The sequence below is a fragment of the Ostrinia furnacalis genome, unplaced genomic scaffold, assembly GCF_004193835.3.
Source record: "Ostrinia furnacalis isolate ACB-3 unplaced genomic scaffold, ASM419383v2 OfSCF0209, whole genome shotgun sequence".
Lineage (NCBI taxonomy): Eukaryota > Metazoa > Arthropoda > Insecta > Lepidoptera > Crambidae > Ostrinia > Ostrinia furnacalis.
In genome coordinates, this window is record NW_021130448.1 from 409,364 (window position 1) to 428,793 (window position 19,430).

Genomic DNA, 19,430 nt, shown 5'->3' on the forward strand with positions numbered 1-19,430 from the left:
TGGGGGGGCGCTAAAAAATAATTTATTCTCAAAGTGGGCAGTAGACTGAATAAGTTTGGGAACCACTGACCTGGGTGATCAAAGCCAGGAATGAACCTAATTTGGGGGTGGTATCAACCCAGTATCATCCTACTGTATGCAACTACTGTCACTGTCTCGACTTCGGCGGGACAAGTGACCTTAGTAAGCTCTTTAATTAAGTCACTCAAATATCATTATGTTCAACATTTCACCTATATTTCGTTCTTCCAGGCCAAAGAGGAACAGGGCGAGGAGAAACGCCGCGGCATCGTGAAGCAACTACGCGACTTGGAGGCCGAATTAGAAGAGGAGCGCAAACAGCGCGCCGCCGCCCTGGCGCAACGCAAGAAGCTTGACGCAGACCTCAAGGATGCTACACAAGCATTGCACATGGCTAATAAAGTGAGTGCTGGTCCTTTGAGCCGGATATAGCTGGAGGAGGAGCGTGCAGCGCAAGAAGCTCGACGCAGACCTCAAGGACGCTACACAGGCGCTACACATGGCTAACAAGGTGAGTGCTGCTCGCGATGGTCCTTCGAGCAGGATGTAGCTGGAGGAGGAGCGTGCAGCGCAAGAAGCTCGTCGCTGACCTCAAGGACGCTACACAGGCGCTGCACATGGCTAACAAGGTAAGTGCTGCTCGCGATGGTCCTTCGAGCCGGATGTAGCTGGAGAAGGAGTGCAGCGCGAGAAACTCGACGCTGACCTCAAGGATGCTACACAAGCGTTGCACATGGCTAACAAGGTAAGTGCTGCTCGCGATGGTCCTTCGAGCCGGATGTAGCTGGAGGACGAGCGTGTAGCGCAAGAAGCTGGACGCTGACCTCAAGGACGCTACACAGGCGCTGCACATGGCTAACAAGGTAAGTGCTGCTCGCGATGGTCCTTCGAGCCGGATGTAGCTGGAGAAGGAGTGCAGCGCGAGAAACTCGACGCTGACCTCATTGATGCTACACAAGCGTTGCACATGGCTAACAAGGTAAGTGCTGCTCTTGATGGTCCTTCGAGCCGGATGTAGCTGGAGGACGAGCGTGCAGCGCAAGAAGCTCGACGCTGACCCCAAGGATGCTACACAGGCGCTACACATGGCTAACAAGGTGAGTGCTGCTCGCGATGGTCCTTCGAGCCGGATGTAGCTGGAGGAGGAGCGCACAGCGCAAGAAGCTCGACGCTGACCTCAAGGACGCTACACAGGCACTGCACATGGCTAACAAGGTAAGTGCTGCTCGCGATGGTCCTTCGAGCCGGATGTAGCTGGAGGAGGAGCGTGCAGCGCAAGAAGCTTGACGCTGAAGGACGCCACACAGGCGCTGCACATGGCTAATAAAGTGAGTGCTGGTCCTTTGAGCCGGATATGGGCTTGGCTGATAAGATAAATTAATTTATTTATTTGCACAGAAACATGGTATATGGAAATATAATCAAGCTCGACATGTTTCGTCTTGTCAAGACATGCAAACATTTTAAGAAGTCAAACCATCTATAACAATTATAAATAATCAATTCATTATTATTTTCAACTTGAACAGTCAGCACTCTTTGTTGTCCTAGATTTTAAATAAAGGTCAACAAAGAGTGCTGACTGTTAAAGTTGATTCTTTGAGCTGGATATAGCTGTGAGTGCTGACTGTTCACTGTAGACTGTAGTCCTTCGAGCCGGATATAAGTGCTGGTTTCAATAAATTGTCTTTTTCGTCACTCTTTCGGACGTTGGTGATCTAATCATTGGTCTTCGGCGCAGGATCTTTCAGTGAATCGAACTAGCAAGCTATTGAAGGTGGTCACTTAACTTTTCCATTTTGCTATTAATTGTATTTTGGACTGTGTTTATTTTTATGCGAGCGAGGTATGGTTCCCGCGCCCACTCCATAGCGCGTCCAAATTACCGAGCTAGTTTTGTCCGCTCGCACAGTGTGTGTGCAAGCGCGACAGCAATATAATTACGCGAGAGAACTTGGGGTCTTTGTACGGAATTCGATCTGCTCGGCGACCGGACTTCAATTAAGCAGCTTTTACAGAAGTGCCATTTCATTTATTTATTAGGTACACCAACAAAGTCATATACATACAGTTCATACATTTTAACATCACGATGATTTTAACTATTATCTTCCCTTACAGGTCAAAGAGGACGCGACGAAACAAGTGAAGAAGCTCCAACAGCAGCTCAAAGAAGCCGCCCGGGAAGCGGAAGAAGCCCGAGCGGGCAAGGAAGAGGCCGCGGCTGGAGCCCGCGAGGCCGAGCGCCGAGTCAAGGCGCTGGAAGCCGAGGCGCTCCAGCACAGCGAGGAGCTGGGCGCCGCCGAGCGCGCGCGCCGACAGGCCGAGGCCGAGCGCGACGACTTGCTGGACGAGCTCACCAACCACGCGGCCAAGGTACGTGACACAGCGGGAGCGGCTGGAGCCTGAGAGGCCGAGCGCCGCGTCAAGGCGCTGGAAGCCGAGGCGCTCCAGCACAGCGAGGAGCTGGGCGCCGCCGAGCGCGCGCGCCGACAGGCCGAGGCCGAGCGCGACGACTTGCTGGACGAGCTCACCAACCACGCGGCCAAGGTACGTGTGACAGCGGGAGCCCGCGAGGCCGAGCGCCGAGTCAGGGCGCTGGAAGCCGAGGCTCTCCAGCACAGCGAGGAGCTGGGCGCCGCCGAGCGCACGCGCCGACAGGCCGAGGCCGAGCGCGACGACTTGCTGGACGAGCTCACCAACCACGCGGCCAAGGTACGTGACGCAGCGGGAGCGGCTGGAGCCTGAGAGGCCGAGCGCCGAGTGAAAGCGCTGGAAGCCGAGGCGCTCCAGCACAGCGAGGAGCTGGGCGCCGCCGAGCGCGCGCGCCGACAGGCCGAGGCCGAGCGCGACGACTTGCTGGACGAGCTCACCAACCACGCGGCCAAGGTACGTGACACAGCGGGAGCCCGCGAGGCCGAGCGCCGAGTCAAGGCGCTGGAAGCCGAGGCGCTCCAGCACAGCGAGGAGCTCAGGCCGAGGCCGAGCGCGACGACTCGCAACCACGCGGCCAAGGTATAGTTCCAAAATACTGAACTGTCCCATCGATGACATTGACAGTGGGGCGCCACCGTCAATACCGAATCGCTGGTTCCGATTGTTGCCATGTTGGAAACCATATAGTTGAACGATGGTAGCGCCCCCGTGTCATTGAGTTTGGTGGGACAGTTCAGCGTGGGTCATCTATACGTGACATAATGTCAGCAAAGTCGGGAGTGGGCAGGAGGTACAGAGTACAGTTAACTACGCATCTGGAAGCCGTGGCGTTAGGCAGGGTACTCACCTGCCATGTAGCACGTAACGTAGCCCTAATTGTATACCCATTCTTATAAGATACACCATACAAGAATGCATGGTAAATTCAGTGAACTGCTCCTGAATCGAATGTACCTACTATTACTATTTCTATTTATTTATATTAACCGGCAGACAGTGGTGACTGAGTTTGTTGCGGCGCTTCTTCTCAGCACTTGCCAAATGTTGGTCTCGAAGCGCTGGTAGGGTAAAAAGATTATGAGACATGTAGAGGCTCCTCAAGAGCAAAATGACGATTTTTAAGAACTATTTATTAGTCTAAACAAATAAAGAAATTTTGACTTTGACTTTAACTTTGACTTTGTAACGTATCCAACCTTCAAGTGAGTACGGCTCGTCCACGGTAATCGTGTATCTGGCTGCGAGCTCCTGAATCCTACTGCGAGCCACCTTTGTGCTCGCAGTGATACCGCCACTCGGCGGGTCGCTGCGATCTCCCTGCGAACCACGCGCGAGCAGCTCGCAGCGGGCTCGTGCCTATGTCCTCACTTGATACAGTATCTGATACATTACATGCTACACGGCTAGATGAGTAGCCTGCTTTACAACGCCGTTCTGGTACGGACGAGGCGAACGCGGGAAGTTGTGCGGGTGAGTGCCAGAGAGAGACGCATTCTAACGAGGTTGGCAGTTGGATGTTTAACCCCTGGATACTATGCTGTCACTAGTCAGTCGATGCAAGCAGGCACGTTCCTGCGTTCAACGACTGGCAATGATTCGAAAAGACATTGTTTGCTCGAGTTTAGAGGCGCAGTTAGCTCTTAACGAAATTATTCAAATTATAGATGTATGAATCCGTCTTCTATTGATGCACTTTTTGAGATTATTACTCTTCATAATGTTGTTATAAACCGATTACTTTATAGCAAAACTAATATCAATTTGTTTTTCCAACAGACCACACTTCTCGTAGACGAAAAGAAGCGCTTGGAAGCGCGGATAGCGGCCCTCGAAGAAGACCTGGACGAGGAGCAGTCTAATAACGAGATCCTCAACGACAGGCTTAGGAAGTCACAGGTAAGCTAACCATTCATGCCTACATGTGTATATGCAAATTCCTTTTTCTACAACAGATACAGCAGAATGCCCCTTTCATCACAGCTGTTCTAGTACCTATTACACTCGACATCAAATAAATCGCACCTCCCGCGACAAGCACTTACAAACGTATGCATCCCCACTTCCCACCAATATTGGCACCATTTAAAAGCCTAGTTCTAAACTTCATTTCATTAAAGGAAAAGTTTTACCCCAAAAATGTGTCTTTAGAAGGATCCAGAGTCACTTCTTCAAAAAATAGGTGAGCCAAATTTTATGGCTATAAAACTGTTAAGTTGGGATTAATCGCTATCCATCTGTTAAAGAGAACACGTATGATCATTATTTGGTTTTATAACCATAAAATTTGGTCTAATTGATCCCAGAGGTGAGCCCAAAGTGAGGTCTTTTTTCAAGTCACTTTTATGGTATATGTTAATCATTTATTAATCAATTAAATGTGTTTTTCTTGAAGGATATTTATTGGGCTTTCAAATAACACCAATATAGTTGGGGCACCATGATTGTGTCAGAAGAAAATCTTTAAAGTTCGCGTCGCGGCAGGTGCGGTTTATTTGATGTTGAGTGTAGATTACTTTATTTTCCTAGCTGTTGCTAGATACCTGAATGCAGAGTGAGGTTTCAAATATCCTGCTACAGAAAGTGAGGAATGTGCCTGAGAGATGTGTACAAAGCGGTGTAGCTAGCTCGTCGTGTGCACATGGAAACAAGCCGCTATACAATGTTCCTTGCATAGCTTCGGTGAAAAAGGACACAGCGTTCTACAACTAACCTGCCTCTTTTTACGATACTTTTTGCTCGCACATTTCATGGAATAGCAGCCTTTAACATTTCACAACCTGGCGATAGATCGCCGAAATGCTATTTTCTTTTATTTGCCACCATAATTATGTTAGCGGCGTGCTCAGATGTCCTCAATGTGCGAAGGGATTCGACGCGAAGATTGATACGTAAGCCATCTTCGGGCGCAACTGCTTCGCCAAGACAGGAGCGAAGTTGTTATTATGGCTGAAATTGGTCGGACGAATCATTTCGTTGCCCTTAGATTTTCCCTCTAATATTTATGTTACGCTCTAAACCAGTCTTTCCCAAAGTGGGCGATAACGCCCCCTTGTGGGCGCTGCAGGCTTACAGGGGGGCGGTAAGAGACCCAGAAAAAAAATCGGGACGTTGTGTAGAGGCTTGGGAGGCGTCATTTACTAGGAGGTCTCTTAGACACCGACTGAGCACTCGACTCTCGACTACAAATGAGGAGGTTAGGAACAAAAGGTGACATTTACGTATCAGCTTCATTTTTTTTTAAGTTTTTTTTCTTACTTGGAAGGATAAAATTCTATCATTATCTGCAAGACATTGGTTCTGAAGGTGCTTAATTTCATAGAAAAATCAACTTGAACTACTGCTTTTGAAACAAAAAGTTACATTTTAATTCAATCTCAATAGTGATTTGTACATAATAATCAAAAAGTGTCATTTCCTTTGTAAATATTTCTGAGGCTTTTAATGTCGGATCAAAATGGGTACATTATTTCTTAAAGAATAACGATTTGCCCAAAATAAATTATGACGACAGGTCGAATCGATATGTTTAATCGAATAACCTTATTATATACCTTGTAATCTATGTCTATGTTTAACAAAATTTTAAAACATACATGAAAACTTTTAATACCTTGTAATCTATGTCTATGTTTAACTAAACAGTTTGGAGAAAACTGGAAAAATGATCCTTCTTTAAAATGGTATTGTGATATCTTGTATGAAAATAATATAAGTGAAAATGACAAGTGGCAGTGGGCGGGATAGCTCNCACTTATGGAGAATACAAAATTGTAACAAAATCAGTATTTCAATATCACACAAAAAAATTATGATCACCTACTTGAATGGCGCGTCAATTTTTAAGAGAAAATTTTGATGCGCTCACTTCAATCATTAATTACACACAACTGAAAAGAATAACTGTCAATTTTTATTCCTAGAAGCATAGACCATATCTATTGGCTACGACTTGCATCAATCAGAGCACTGCATCTTTTCACGTGTTAATGTATAGAATCAAATTAAAACACACAAAAAAGTGGTACCATATGGGACCGCTAGTCTATAATGGGTTAAGTACATTATTTCAGATATGGTCCAGTTTGCACATTAGGCAACAAGGTTGATAACAAGAACTACACAAATAAATAGTGTCCTTAATAAACAAAACACCGATGACTCCAAGCATAGAGAATCTAAAAGAATAGTGTGTTAATTTAATACTGTATTTTGTAACAAAAGTAGCAAGCAACTGACATTATTTGCAATCTCCAAACATTTGTATTTGCTTTCTAGCATCAATTGATGACAGATCATCCTCTTGGCATTATCCAAGATCATCTTACCAGTATCCTCCTCATCAGATGGAATATCTTTCAAGCTCGCAGCAATCATGGCGTCTAGATTGGCTGAGGCGACCGGAGCGGGCTTCCTTGGCCGGTGGCGTTTTGGTCCACCTCCGCTAATGGCTGCCAGCTCTGCTTCCAAGTCCACGTCATCGTCGGAGAGATCCATTGGCTCGTCACCATCGTCATCTATATCTACGTCTAGTAGACCAAACTGGAATAGTAATGATAAAAACATTTCAATTAATTACATTACATCATCATGAGAAAATTAAAAACAAAATTATTGTTTTTTTTTATAAATGTTTTCTTTAAACAGTCCACAGACTGTTTAAATAACTGTTTTTGCAATCAAAATGTTGTTGAAAAACAAACATGAATCATTTCGGTAATATAACATAGATAGAGATAAAAACTACCTATCTCTAATATTTGTTATTTCTCTGATAAGTTAAACAGTAGTAAATGTAATAAATACACTATTGTTAGTTGACCTAGGAGACTACAATGCGTTTTTTTGTTAGAACTAGGTTCCCACAGTTCAACGGATGTATCGATTGTTTCCTTGCAGAACAAACTAAGGAGATCTAATTGGCAAAACAAGTACAATGACCTATTGTTTACAGACTGATTAACAACTTAAAAATCAAGCTACAACTTCATGAACTCTAGCTCCATTCACCTCACGCTCATCTTCTATAAATAAACCACATCACACATTATTCCATTAGTCGTAGAAATATCATGATAAAGGATCCGAAGGACAAACAAATCTTTTCATGACTCACCTGCGACAAGTTGGTTTTTTTACCGGAACTGGGCTTTTTAAACATTTTGGTAGATGACGTAAGTTAAACCCAAACAACGCTTTAATGAAAACCAGCTGAAATTGATTTCTACTAATGCTTTCGTTTCTTTTTCTCAACTTTTTGTAAGAAAAATAGACTGCACTCAGCAGCTGCTCAATGACATTTGAGAAAAGCATAGAGAAAAGGAGAAAAGTTCATTGCTGTCACTTTTGACAGCTTGGGGCGTGAAAAAACAAAAAATGTCCAAAATGATAGCTCGTAAAAACTTCAGATAAAAAATATCTCAAAAATCTTATTAGAAAATATGATTCAATTTTATTTTCTTACAGAATTTAATTACTTCTAGATGTATTATTTTTTACATCAGTACCTAATTAACATTACTCATTTCCAAACCCGTAAGAAAAAGTTAATAAAGAGTTGCCAGATGTCTGCAAAAACTACTATTGATCGCAAATAGTGGTAGAAATTGAAGAAAAAATATTTAAAAATTAGTACGATTTCTTGAATGGTTGATGAAATGGAGTTATTGAAATGATTTGAAAAAATATCCTTTGTTAACTGAAGTACCAAGTGGGCCCTAAAACTAGTCTGAGGATATTTTTTTCTTCACAAAATATATTTACGGTATTTGACAAGTGCAACACACAAATCATCGCAAGAGTGACGTATGAACGGCCGAAGAAACGAAAACGAAAGAAAAGCCTTTCTGTGCCGTTGTTATCTTCTAATAATTCTGAAGAATGGAGACAAACGGCCAGGCTAATGGGCTTAAATCTAAAAAGAAAGATAATGGCGACGCGAAGGACAATTTTTGGTAACGATTCACAGTTCATTTTTGTAGTAACATGCAGCCCCCATATAGGGGGATCCAATGTGTCACACCTACGTGATGTCAAGCCTCGTACCTGAGAAATGTGTGACCTAGCTGCAACGTCTCTCTTTTGTATGCAAAGTAACTGTGAAATCTCATTATTGTGATAGGACCATTTCACCGTCAGTGACGCATCATAGGTGAGCTGTCACCTATTTCGCATACGAACTTTCGATGACAGAGATAACTTTTCAGGTCTTCGGTCTTGGAGGAAGTCCAGAATCAAGGGAACACAAAACTACCTTCAAACAAAAATGTGTTAGTTTTGGGTGATAATGAGACTGGCAAAACCACTTTGGTAGCAAAATTACAAGGAGTAGAGGACCCTAAGAAAGGGTCGGCTTTGGAGTACGCATACATAGATGTTAGAGATGAATACCGGGATGGTAAGTGTTCCCTGAAATTATTTTTCTTGTCAGTCAAAAGTTTGTCTCCATACTTACTATGGCATGTCAGCAAACACATGCCTTCTTCTTAAAAATGCTAAACAAGAATAAGCGCTAGTCTATATCCCATACTGTAACTGTAAACTAGAAATTGTCTGGTTCATTAACTGAATTTGAGGTTATAAATATCCTTGAGCAATGTAAACTGGTGCAGAAGTTGGAAATATAATTCTAATAAGAATCTATCTTAATCTTTAAGAAATATGCTGACAAACATAAAGAAACTGATTGTGGAATATAAATATGTGTAACAACAGTAAATGCATTAGACATGTTCCATCAAACTAGGACCTCTCATTTTACTTTGGCCACGGATGTGAAATGTAACTAAATCATTACTAAACTGAAGTATTCTGTCTTGTGAACTGTTCTTCTTTTCTAAGTACCTACTGTAATGCTCCTAGTTTTAAGTTTCTCCTATTGCTAGTATTGATAAATAGATAAAAAAGCACTCTGGTTGTATGAGGTAATCCTCGCCGTCCTTGTCAAAGAGAAAGAGAGCAGAAAACCAATTTTATAATTATTATTAGATGTGCAAGCTTGACAACAGTTTATAATAATTAATATCAAACATACAATGACAGGCCGCTAAAAAACTAGTCATAAAGTAATTAGATATTAAAGTATTTATTCATAATAATGTGATATGGAATAATAATCAGACACTGCTCCCAGACCTCATCTTATTATGAGTATGGATGGCCTTTGTAGATGTAAAGGGGAAGGAAAATTAAATCAAAAATATTTATTCAACTTAGATCAGTATTTTGGCATTTACAAACGTCAAAAACTATAAAAAATAATAGCCCTTAAAATATTTTAAACTATTATGTTGCATTTTTTTACTATAAAACGTCGGGAGGGTAAATATTTTATTTACCGTCTAAAATAGATATATTGTTGCAATAAATCCCGTGAAGTGATAATTTTAATAGCCCTTAAGTTGCATGTTACATGTAATTTACCAAATATATGTGAATAAAATGTATTCTTCATACAGATCACACACGTCTCAGTGTATGGGTGCTGGACGGTGATCCAGGACACACGAACCTGCTCAAATTCGCCCTTAACGAGGATACATTCCCACACACACTGGCGCTTCTCACGGTTGCCATGACGACGCCGTGGGGCGTGCTGGACCAGCTGCAGAGCTGGGCATCAGTGCTCGGCGACCACATAGATAAATTGGATCTCACACCTGGTTCGTAAATGTTTTTTTTTACCTGGAAGCTTTTTCATCTAAGACTGGTTTTAGTGTCACTCGGACTGTCAGTGCGGATCGCACCGCACAGTCGATCTGTATGAACTGCTAGGGAGCGGAGCGGTTCCTCCAGACCGCGTTACTCTAAAACGCTCCCTAGAAATTCATACAGATTGGCCGTGCGGAGCGGGTCCGCACCGGACGGTTCGCGTGACACTAAAACCAGCCTTAGGAAAATCTGCTTACACTCCTTTACTTTTAATGCAAGTATAGTCATCTGCACGAGAATATATTTTACACTTTTGGCAGCCTATCTTGAACTTTTTACTTGGAGTCATGCACTTTATATCAACTCCTTCCAGTCAAAACTTTTAGTTTACTTACACACAAATTACTTAAAATAATGCAACATATAAAAAAGCTCTTCATATTGTCCTGAAAGTTAAGCATTGATACTAAATCAATCAAGATCTGATAAAAATATACTAGATATCCAAACACCCTGTATTCATCTATAGCTTACCCAAATAGTGCATTACATTAACATTCATCCCAAAGCATACTCTTTTCTTGGTCAATGTTTGTACAGCTGCACCAAACTGTTGCAGCATTTATTTAAAAAAAAAGAAGGTAGCACTTGAAATAATAATCACCACACTTTTATTCAAACACACTTTCTTTACTTGATCTCAATATTACAGCTATCAATAATACAAAAGTATTTTTGGATCTTCATGATATAATTAACTACCTAACTACTTCATTTAAAGTACTGGATACATAATGGGCCCTTGTGTAATCCTAGTAAAAGTGAATTTATTTAATTTTCTGTTATAATTACACCCAATTTTCATATTTATTATATTCTTTAGTGTTTGCTTTCGATCACTATAGATCGTGTCATTCACGAAGACGCGCCCCACCATTATTCTGCTTATGTTTGAGTGTTATCGATACACGCTAAATTAATGAGTGCACACGCACACTACAATAATAACGCTCTGATTGCTCGGATCAAACTCCCCGCATCCCGCGCTTCCCTCGATCAAAAAATGGTGGGGCGCGTCTTCGTGGATGAAACGATCGAAATATCAACAAGAATACAATAATTAACATTATGTTCTGTCATATTTTATGAAAAGTTCAGCATACTGTCTACAATATTTGTCACAAAAGAACTTAATGTGTCAACAGTTGGAGCCACTAAAAGAGTGGTTCAGTTGTTTAATAACTTGTTAATAAATATCTGTGCAGTTTAACTAATTAATTTAATGCTATTATAAAAAAAAAATATTATTCAGGTATACAATCTTACACAATATACATTTATGGATTTTTATTGTTTTTAAAATTGACAGCTTACCTACTAATGAATGGTAATAAAGTAGTGTGCATCTTCTTTTGTGATTAATTTAATTTTAGTGAGAAATATCATATGAGATGATAAAATTGTTTGAAGTTTTCTACTTGTTCTTATAGCAATTTTCTGTTTAAAAACGCTAAAGAAAAAAAAACAGAGCAGAGATTAATTATTTTCTTAACTATAAAAGTAACTCTAGTATTACCATCGCCATAACCATTAAACAATCGCTCGTAGTAAGAAAAATCACAATACATAATTACGATTACGCAAAATACTCCAACTGAAGTCGCCTATTTCGTGGCCTCAGTAGTAATGAGTCAGGATGCATTGATGCATCCTTATTAGATTCTAACTAGCTGCATGTGTCAAGGCACAGGGATTAATTACGCTCATCCAGTGCAGTTTGATCTCAAAGATAAAGGCAGTAAAGTGGTAAATTGGTTGCGTTTTGTTCAATGTTTATCTTTGTATTGGTGGTTGTTTTATGATCTTTGATCTTAATTGAGAGCATGGAACTCCTTTTCAAAGTAATGTAATAATCGATTTAAGCGTGAGTAAACCTCCATAGAACAGTGGTTAGTGCGTTAGATTTTCGACTTGATAGGTAGTTTTGAATCCACATTTAGGTGCTTTCATCTGCACTTAGTAAATTGCATCTCAAAAGCACTATCATAATAAAATTAAATTTTAAAATACATTATGTCGTGCAACAAAAATTTAAAGTCTGATCTGTCCCAATCCTATACATTGTTTTTAAAATGTATTTTTTTTTCTTTTTTAGCACATTTCTGTTTATACAGTAATGTGGTGCAGATTGACTAACTATTGTATTTGCATTACGCAACTTTCGCGTGTAGTTAATTCTTTGCGTTCTTATTTATAAAAAAAATCTAGCCATACAGAAGCGATTACGCGCGCCAATAATAATTACTTTCCGCTTTATATTGATCATCAAAATCTAACAATGTTTGCAGTAACGCCGAAAGTGTTAATAATGTAGTCTTGAATCCCTCTATACCGCTTCCCAAATGCTTTTAAGTTGTTTGGGTCTCAATACAATGTTTATATTCTGCGCTGAGTCAGACGTTACGTCAGTCTTGTCGCGTAATGCATATTAAATCAACGCTATAAGACTGGTTATCGGCGACAGTTAAAGTTTTATTTAGACCACATGGTTGTGAAGTTATCACATCTTTATATCCTGTGTTATAGAAGACATTATGTAACAAACGCTGTGTGCGGATTTATGAATTACATAGACACTACATACACATTTGCCCGCGTAGCTAGCGGTCTCTTACAAAAAAGCACTATCGCGTCGCGCGCACCTCCCTATCAAAAACACTATACCAAAAGCATAATACTTAACGATAAAAATATAATCGATTGATTGACGTGAGTTTTTTAGGTCCTATTTATTTCAAAACCATAGTCAAGAAATCGTAAACTTTATCAAACAGAGGCACAGAGTTAGTAGGTATTGATTTATTATGCACAACATGCAGACAATATGCTTATTGTTTTAAGTAGATGTGTTTCCTGCAGTACTAAATTCAGGAAATTCTTTGCATGCGTGCGGTCTATAGATTCCAGAGAAGTCTGCATGCATAGTTTTGATATTTATTTATGAGTACTTGAAAAAACTGTATTTTATCTTATTTCAAATCTCTTGGGGTTCTTTAAAGGTTGGAGATAATTCATCATTTCAGCCACAGAACGTCCACTAGGTACTGAACATAGGCCTCCCCCAATGACTTCCACATCGCACGGTTGGTAGCGGCCTGCATCCAGCGCCTTCCTGCTACCTTTATTAGGTCGTCGGTTCACCTTGTGGGTGGACGTCCCACGCTGCTCATGTATCATAAGAAAAACAAGAACTATCCCTTTTTGGAGGGTTATAATTCCGAACATGATTCCAGTCACAATTCAGCTGAAAGATTTATATTCTGTATTATGCATGAAAGTAAATTCCGTTTGTGTTTTCAGCGTGAATTATTAGTTTATGCCGTTTGGACATATAATTGCTCAGAATTGAGGAGGTTAGGAACAAAAGGTGACATTTACGTATCAGCTTCATTTTTTTTAATGTTTTTTTTCTTGGAAGGATAAAATTCTATCATTATCTGCAAGACATTGGTTCTGAAGGTGTTTAATTTCATAGAAAAATCAACTTGAACTACTGCTTTTGATACAAAAAGTTACATTTTAATTCAATCTCAAAAGTGATTTGTATATAATAATCAAAAAGTGTCATTTCCTTTGTAAATATTTCTGAGGCTTTTAAGGTCGGATCAAAACGGGTACATTATTTCTTAAAAAATAACGATTTGCCCAAAATAAATTATGACGACAGGTCGAATCGATATGTTTAATCGAATAACCTTATTATATACCTTGTAATCTATGTCTATGTTTAACTAAACAGTTTGGAGAAAACTGGAAAAATGATCCTTCTTTAAAATGGTATTGTCATATCTTGTATGAAAATAATATAAGTGAAAATGACAAGTGGCAGTGGGCGGGATAGCTCGTAGAGACGATGGCCGTTGGCGCGGGAAAGTTCTCGAGTGGCGACCACGGGCTGGAAGACGTAGCGTGGGCATGCCTCCTACTAGGTGGACCGACGATCTGGTAAAGGTCGCGGGAAGAGCCTGNCGAGACAATTGGCCAACTATCCGGCCGCCGGATATCCGGCTATCCGGCCTAGCAGCTGGCCGGATATCCGGTATCCGGTATCCGGCCAAACAACTATCCGTTTCATCTCTACTAAACAGTTTGGAAAAAACTGGAAAAATGATCCTTCTTTAAAATGGTATTGTGATATCTTGTATGAAAATAATATAAGTGAAAATGACAAGTGGCAGTGGGCGGGATAGCTCGTAGAGACGATGGCCGTTGGGGCAGGAAAGTTCTCGAGTGGCGACCACGGGCTGGAAGACGTAGCGTGGGCAGGCCTCCTACTAGGTGGACCGACGATCTGGTAAAGGTCGCGGGAAGAGACTGGATGCGGGCAGCGCAGGACCGTTCATTGTGGAAAACCTTGGGGGAGGCCTTTGTCCAGCAGTGGACGTCATTTGGCTGAAANTAAAATGGTATTGTGATATCTTGTATGAAAATAATATAAGTGAAAATGACAAGTGGCAGTGGGCGGGATAGCTCGTAGAGACGATGGCCGTTGGGGCAGGAAAGTTCTCGAGTGGCGACCACGGGCTGGAAGACGTAGCGTGGGCAGGCCTCCTACTAGGTGGACCGACGATCTGGTAAAGGTCGCGGGAAGAGACTGGATGCGGGCAGCGCAGGACCGTTCATTGTGGAAAACCTTGGGGGAGGCCTTTGTCCAGCAGTGGACGTCATTTGGCTGAAAAGAAAGAAAGAAGAAAGAAGAAAATGACAATGAAAATGATGAAAATGGATGTGACTGCTTAGAACCTGATTGTGGAGAACTTCATGTATAAGAATTTAAAATAATAATAAACACATTTTTTGTATGGATATTGATTTGTTTTTGTTTCTAATAGTGACATTTTTCAGACAGCAAGTTTCAAAAGGTAACATTTTACAAAACTATTGAATCAAGTTTTTCCTTGATTCATACACCAAACACTACTTATATTCCAAATTTGAAGCTTCTAGGTCTGCTAGAAGTGCCTTAGAATTTTGATGATCGGTGAGTCAGTGAGTGAGTCAGTGAGTCAGTGAGTCAGTCAGTGAGTGACAAAATTAAGTAACTTTGACCCGTTATAATTCTTAAACTACTGGTTCAAATTGAATGAAATTTTAAATATACCGTGTCTTTACAATGCCTGCATAGCTAATGAAAATTCAGCCTTCTAGTTTTATCCACAACGAAGTTACAGGCGGTCGAAAATGGCCTGAATTGCTTCGAGAAAAGGATGGTACGGCCGTGCCGCTTTTTTGCTCGACTTGGTGGGGGCACTGCCGTGCCCCCAGATCAAATGGTGACATTTACTTGTGACTTGATCAAAAGGTGACATCTGATTTGTTCTTTATTTAATTTTGTGTAAATTTTAAAACATACATGAAAACTTTTAATACCTTGTAATCTATGTCTTATTAACCCATAATATTAAAAACAAAAAAAAAACAAAACACATAAAGTTCAACAAAAATATTTATTTTCTTAATTTATTCATATAATTAAAAAGTGTAAATGTCACTTTCTGTTCCTAACCTCCTCAAGTGATAAATCTATACTAATATTATAAATGCGAAAGTAACTCTGTCTGTCTGTCTGTCTTGCTTTCACACCTAAACCACTGAACCGATTTTGATTAAATTTGGCATAGAGATAGTTTGAGTCCCGGGAAAGAACATAGGATAGTTTTTATCCCGGTTTTTGAAATTTTTTTTTCTGTGACGACAAAATTCCACGCGGGCGAAGCCGCGGGCGGAAAGCTAGTCTGTTAATATGTATAATGAAATTCACCTGTCTCTGCCTCTCGAGGCGGCGTATCTCGCGCACGAGCGCGTGGAAGGCGTCGTCGACGAAGTGGCGCAGCGCCGCCGACGTCTCGAAGAACGGGCAGCCCAGCTGCGTTGCCAGGGCTTTGCCTTCTTCTGTGCTTACCTGGAAAACATTTCATATTTAATAATTATTAAGGCTTTTCCAAAATGTTAACTTACCCCCGTTGTCTTAGAATCTAGATCAGTGGTTCTTAACCGGTGGTCCGCGGACCACTGGTGGTCCCTGGAGGCATTCCAAGTGGTCCGCGAAGACATCGTAGGAAACAAGTCATGTGACGTGATGCGTCGAACCAAAACAACGCAAACGGCGCACAGTGGGCGAGAAATCGACCTCCGCTTTCATAGGATTTGAAAAAAAATTATTCTTATTCTCAAAATGACCTTACCTATACACCCAAGAAGTTTGTGTAACCTTCCGTGGTCCCTGACAAGACAGAAATTGGGTAAAATGGTCCCTCATGACTTAAAGGTAAAGAACCACTGATCTAGATGAACGACAAACGCGACAACGCGACGCGACATCTAGGACAATGGGCAAACAGCATTGTTATGCTTCAGTAGTTAGTGGTGAGATAGCCAGTTTCTCTGGGGTTGAGAAATCTGAATAAAGCTTGCTTTTAGCAGCCTTATCATATTGTGAGTAATTAGAAGCTTTATACTATTGACTTCACTTGTTTATAACTTAACTTTTCACCATCAATCCCTAATTTTTAAGTGACCCCTATGAAAACAAAATTACCGTTGTTATGTGTTACCATAAGGGTCACTTAAAAATTAGGACTGATGGTGAAAACGGGCATAAGTATAACTAATAGAATAGAAAAGTATGAACTTCATCAGAATGATTTTAGTAGCTGGCTGGCTGCTATCAAACATTCAATATGGAAATCATTTGGGGTGGCTTATGTTGAGCAGTGGACGTCATGAGGCTGAAATTATGCACAGCACATAAGTCAATATAACTCACTTGTCTGAACCGCGGCGCTAGATCCAGCTTGTTTCCAACGAGAACTAACGGGAGCCTCTCCGACGGCCGCGCTTGGGCTAGCAGCCTCCTATACTCCGCCGCAGCCCGGAATGACCGCCGGTCCGTAACTGATTAGCAGAGGACGAAGCCTTCGCCACACCTCATGTACTGTTCTTGGATCTATTAGGATTACTCGTAGCACAAAAACCACTGACTGGTCTGAACCGCGGCGCCAGATTAAGCTTGTTTCCAACCAGCACTAATGGCCTCCTCAGCCTCCTATACTCCGCTGCAGCCCTGAACGATCGCCGGTCCGTCACCGAGTAACACAGCACGAAAAGGTTCTGGAGTAGACTAACGTACCGGAAAGCGCAGCATAGGATCCACCCACAAGGGAACCGATGAGTTAATAAAAGTAGCTGGAAGGCGCTGAATGCAGGCTGCTATCAAACGTTCAATATGGAAATCATTCGGGAAGGCGTATGTTGAGCAGTGGACGTCATGAGGCTGAAATGATGATTAGACTAACTCATAGCACACAAACAACTCACTTGTCTGAACCGTGGCGCCAGATCCAGCTTGTTTCCAACGAGAACTAACGGCAGCCTCTCCGATGGCCGGGCCTGGGCCAGCAGCCTCCTATACTCCGCTGCAGCCCGGAACGAACGCCGGTCCGTCACAGAGTAGCAGAGGACGAAGCCTTCGCCACACCTCATGTACTGTTCTCTCATGGCTGTGAACTCCACCTGTGAAGATGGATACACTTTTATTGTACACCAAAGAAAGCTCAAAAGCTGACAAAAGGAAGACAAAATCGAAAAGGTACAGTTTTGGTGGTTGTGACGAGGAAAAATGTGTGAAGAAGATATGGTATATTTAGCATGATCATCAGGTCATTTAGTCTCCACTGCAGGAAACCAGCCCTCTCTGATTAATTAGAGGGATTGAGGATTTGGCTTACTCTCTCCTTGTGTCCTGAGTATACATTTACACACAAGTTTTTACTAAAAATCTATTTTTAAAAAGTTACTACAAAATACACAAGAATATGCTTGAAATGTAAACCAAAAATAAAAACCAAGCAGTTACATATCTGTTAAGGAAAAATATGACTGTTAAACTTCTATTATTAACCCAATTCCCATATCATTTTCCCTTTGTGACTATAATATGTTCTTGATATTATGATAAATTATGTCTGTATGTCATTTTAATGAATTAACATAATGAAATTTTCAAATTTGAAGTATAAAATGAAGATTTTGAGTAGTAGTCACTTTTGTCTTAATAATCTACACTAATATTAAAAAGAGGAAAGATTTGATTGTTCATTTATTTGTATAGGCTCCAAAGTGAATGGACCGATTTGTTAAATTCTTTCACTGTTAGAATCCTACATTAGGTATTTCTGATGAACATAGGAGGTGAAGTTCGCTGGATCTCCTAGTAATTTAATAAACTAAATTAATTATGACAACTTTACCTGTCCTGCTGTGTCCAATATATCCAATAAAGCAGGTTCTCCGTCAATTACGGCTTGCTGCTGATACGAATCCTCTGTAAGAAAATATGATATTCGATATTATAACAAGTTATGTTACAGAACTTAGTAAGAAACTATCTTATTGTAAAAGCCAAATTAGTTCACTAAGTTTAACTTTGATGTGATTTGTTACTACATACAGCTAAATATTCATACATGTTTGATGGGTAAAGTAGTTCAAGCATAAAATTAAGCACAATCAAACTTGTCACAGTAATAATGTTACTCTTCACACAAAAATTACATTTCAATCAAAATTGAAATGCACTACACCGTAACAGCTGTGCAAACATACCTATAGTAGGGTCATGGTAATCCAAGAAACTGTGACTGACGAATTGCAGCGTGACCGCGGATTTGCCGACTCCCCCGTCGCCGAGAACCACAATCTTGTAGACGCGGAGGCCGCGCGACGTGCCCGCAGCCTCGCCCGCCATGCCGCTGCATGCCTGACCCTGGGGCTCCAACTGCGAGCCTCGCCCGCGCCCACCCTCACTCCCAGCCCACCGCCATCGCCCGCCGCACACTACTAACACCACCGTGGCTGATTTACAAAACACGTTTCACAAATTACAACACACATTTATCCACACATTCTGTTAAAATTAAACAACAAATAAATTATCTGTCTTCAATAAAAAATCGACAGCTGATTGAAGGCGATTGACATTTTGATTTTGATTATTTGTTTTCTTATGTTGGTCAACTATGTCCAAGTGAAAGGACATAAGATATGGGTTCATTCATTAATACTTTTATGAAAAACGTCGAAAAGTGTATTTATTTTGTTATTTAAGTTACAATTATTGATTTTATAAACAAAATTAATGTAATTACTTTGTATGTAATGTTGTTGGTATACCGTAATAAATAAATAAATAAAATCAAGTATGATTTATGCGCTCATAGAAAAAGAAATTTATACGCAAAGGATTTTCATTCGTACTTTTAAATGTT

The 19,430-nt window shown here is 41.0% G+C and overlaps 4 protein-coding genes across 7 annotated transcripts in view; 2 read left to right on the top strand and 2 right to left on the bottom strand.

Moving 5' to 3' along the window:
- LOC114356161 (myosin heavy chain 10) overlaps positions 1–4,377 on the top strand; it is a 72,449-nt gene extending 68,072 nt beyond the window's left edge. For 2 of the 4 annotated variants that reach the window (XM_028309288.1, XM_028309279.1), the window contains 4 exons: positions 253–423; positions 2,143–2,259; positions 2,773–2,910; positions 4,234–4,377. In XM_028309288.1, coding sequence (XP_028165089.1) covers positions 253–423; positions 2,143–2,259; positions 2,773–2,910; positions 4,234–4,362 — 555 coding nt within the window. In that variant the 3' untranslated portion in view covers positions 4,363–4,377. Of the gene's footprint in view, positions 1–252; positions 424–2,142; positions 2,398–2,772; positions 2,911–4,233 lie in introns of all 4 variants that reach the window. The other 2 variants (XM_028309297.1, XM_028309296.1) reach the window with 2 other exon arrangements.
- A 602-nt stretch (positions 4,378–4,979) lies between these two features.
- On the bottom strand, positions 4,980–7,753 carry LOC114356225 (coiled-coil and C2 domain-containing protein 1-like). The gene is made up of 3 exons (XM_028309309.1): positions 7,571–7,753; positions 6,694–6,996; positions 4,980–4,997 (listed from the first exon to the last, which is right to left on the bottom strand). Exons 1-3 carry the CDS (start codon positions 7,613–7,615, stop codon positions 4,980–4,982), a joined length of 366 nt encoding a protein of 121 aa, XP_028165110.1. The 5' UTR covers positions 7,616–7,753.
- Positions 7,754–8,229: 476 nt separating this feature from the next.
- LOC114356234 (cytoplasmic dynein 1 light intermediate chain 2-like) lies at positions 8,230–10,123 on the top strand. Its single transcript, XM_028309320.1, has 3 exons — positions 8,230–8,408; positions 8,661–8,851; positions 9,912–10,123. The coding sequence occupies exons 1-3, from the start codon at positions 8,335–8,337 to the stop codon at positions 10,121–10,123; spliced, it is 477 nt and encodes a 158-aa protein (XP_028165121.1). The 5' UTR covers positions 8,230–8,334.
- A 1,171-nt stretch (positions 10,124–11,294) lies between these two features.
- Ric (Ras-related protein interacting with calmodulin) lies at positions 11,295–19,149 on the bottom strand. Its single transcript, XM_028309331.1, has 5 exons — positions 18,769–19,149; positions 18,414–18,487; positions 17,482–17,676; positions 15,926–16,066; positions 11,295–11,318 (listed from the first exon to the last, which is right to left on the bottom strand). Exons 1-5 carry the CDS (start codon positions 18,908–18,910, stop codon positions 11,295–11,297), a joined length of 576 nt encoding a protein of 191 aa, XP_028165132.1. The 5' UTR covers positions 18,911–19,149.
- Positions 19,150–19,430: the final 281 nt, after the last annotated feature.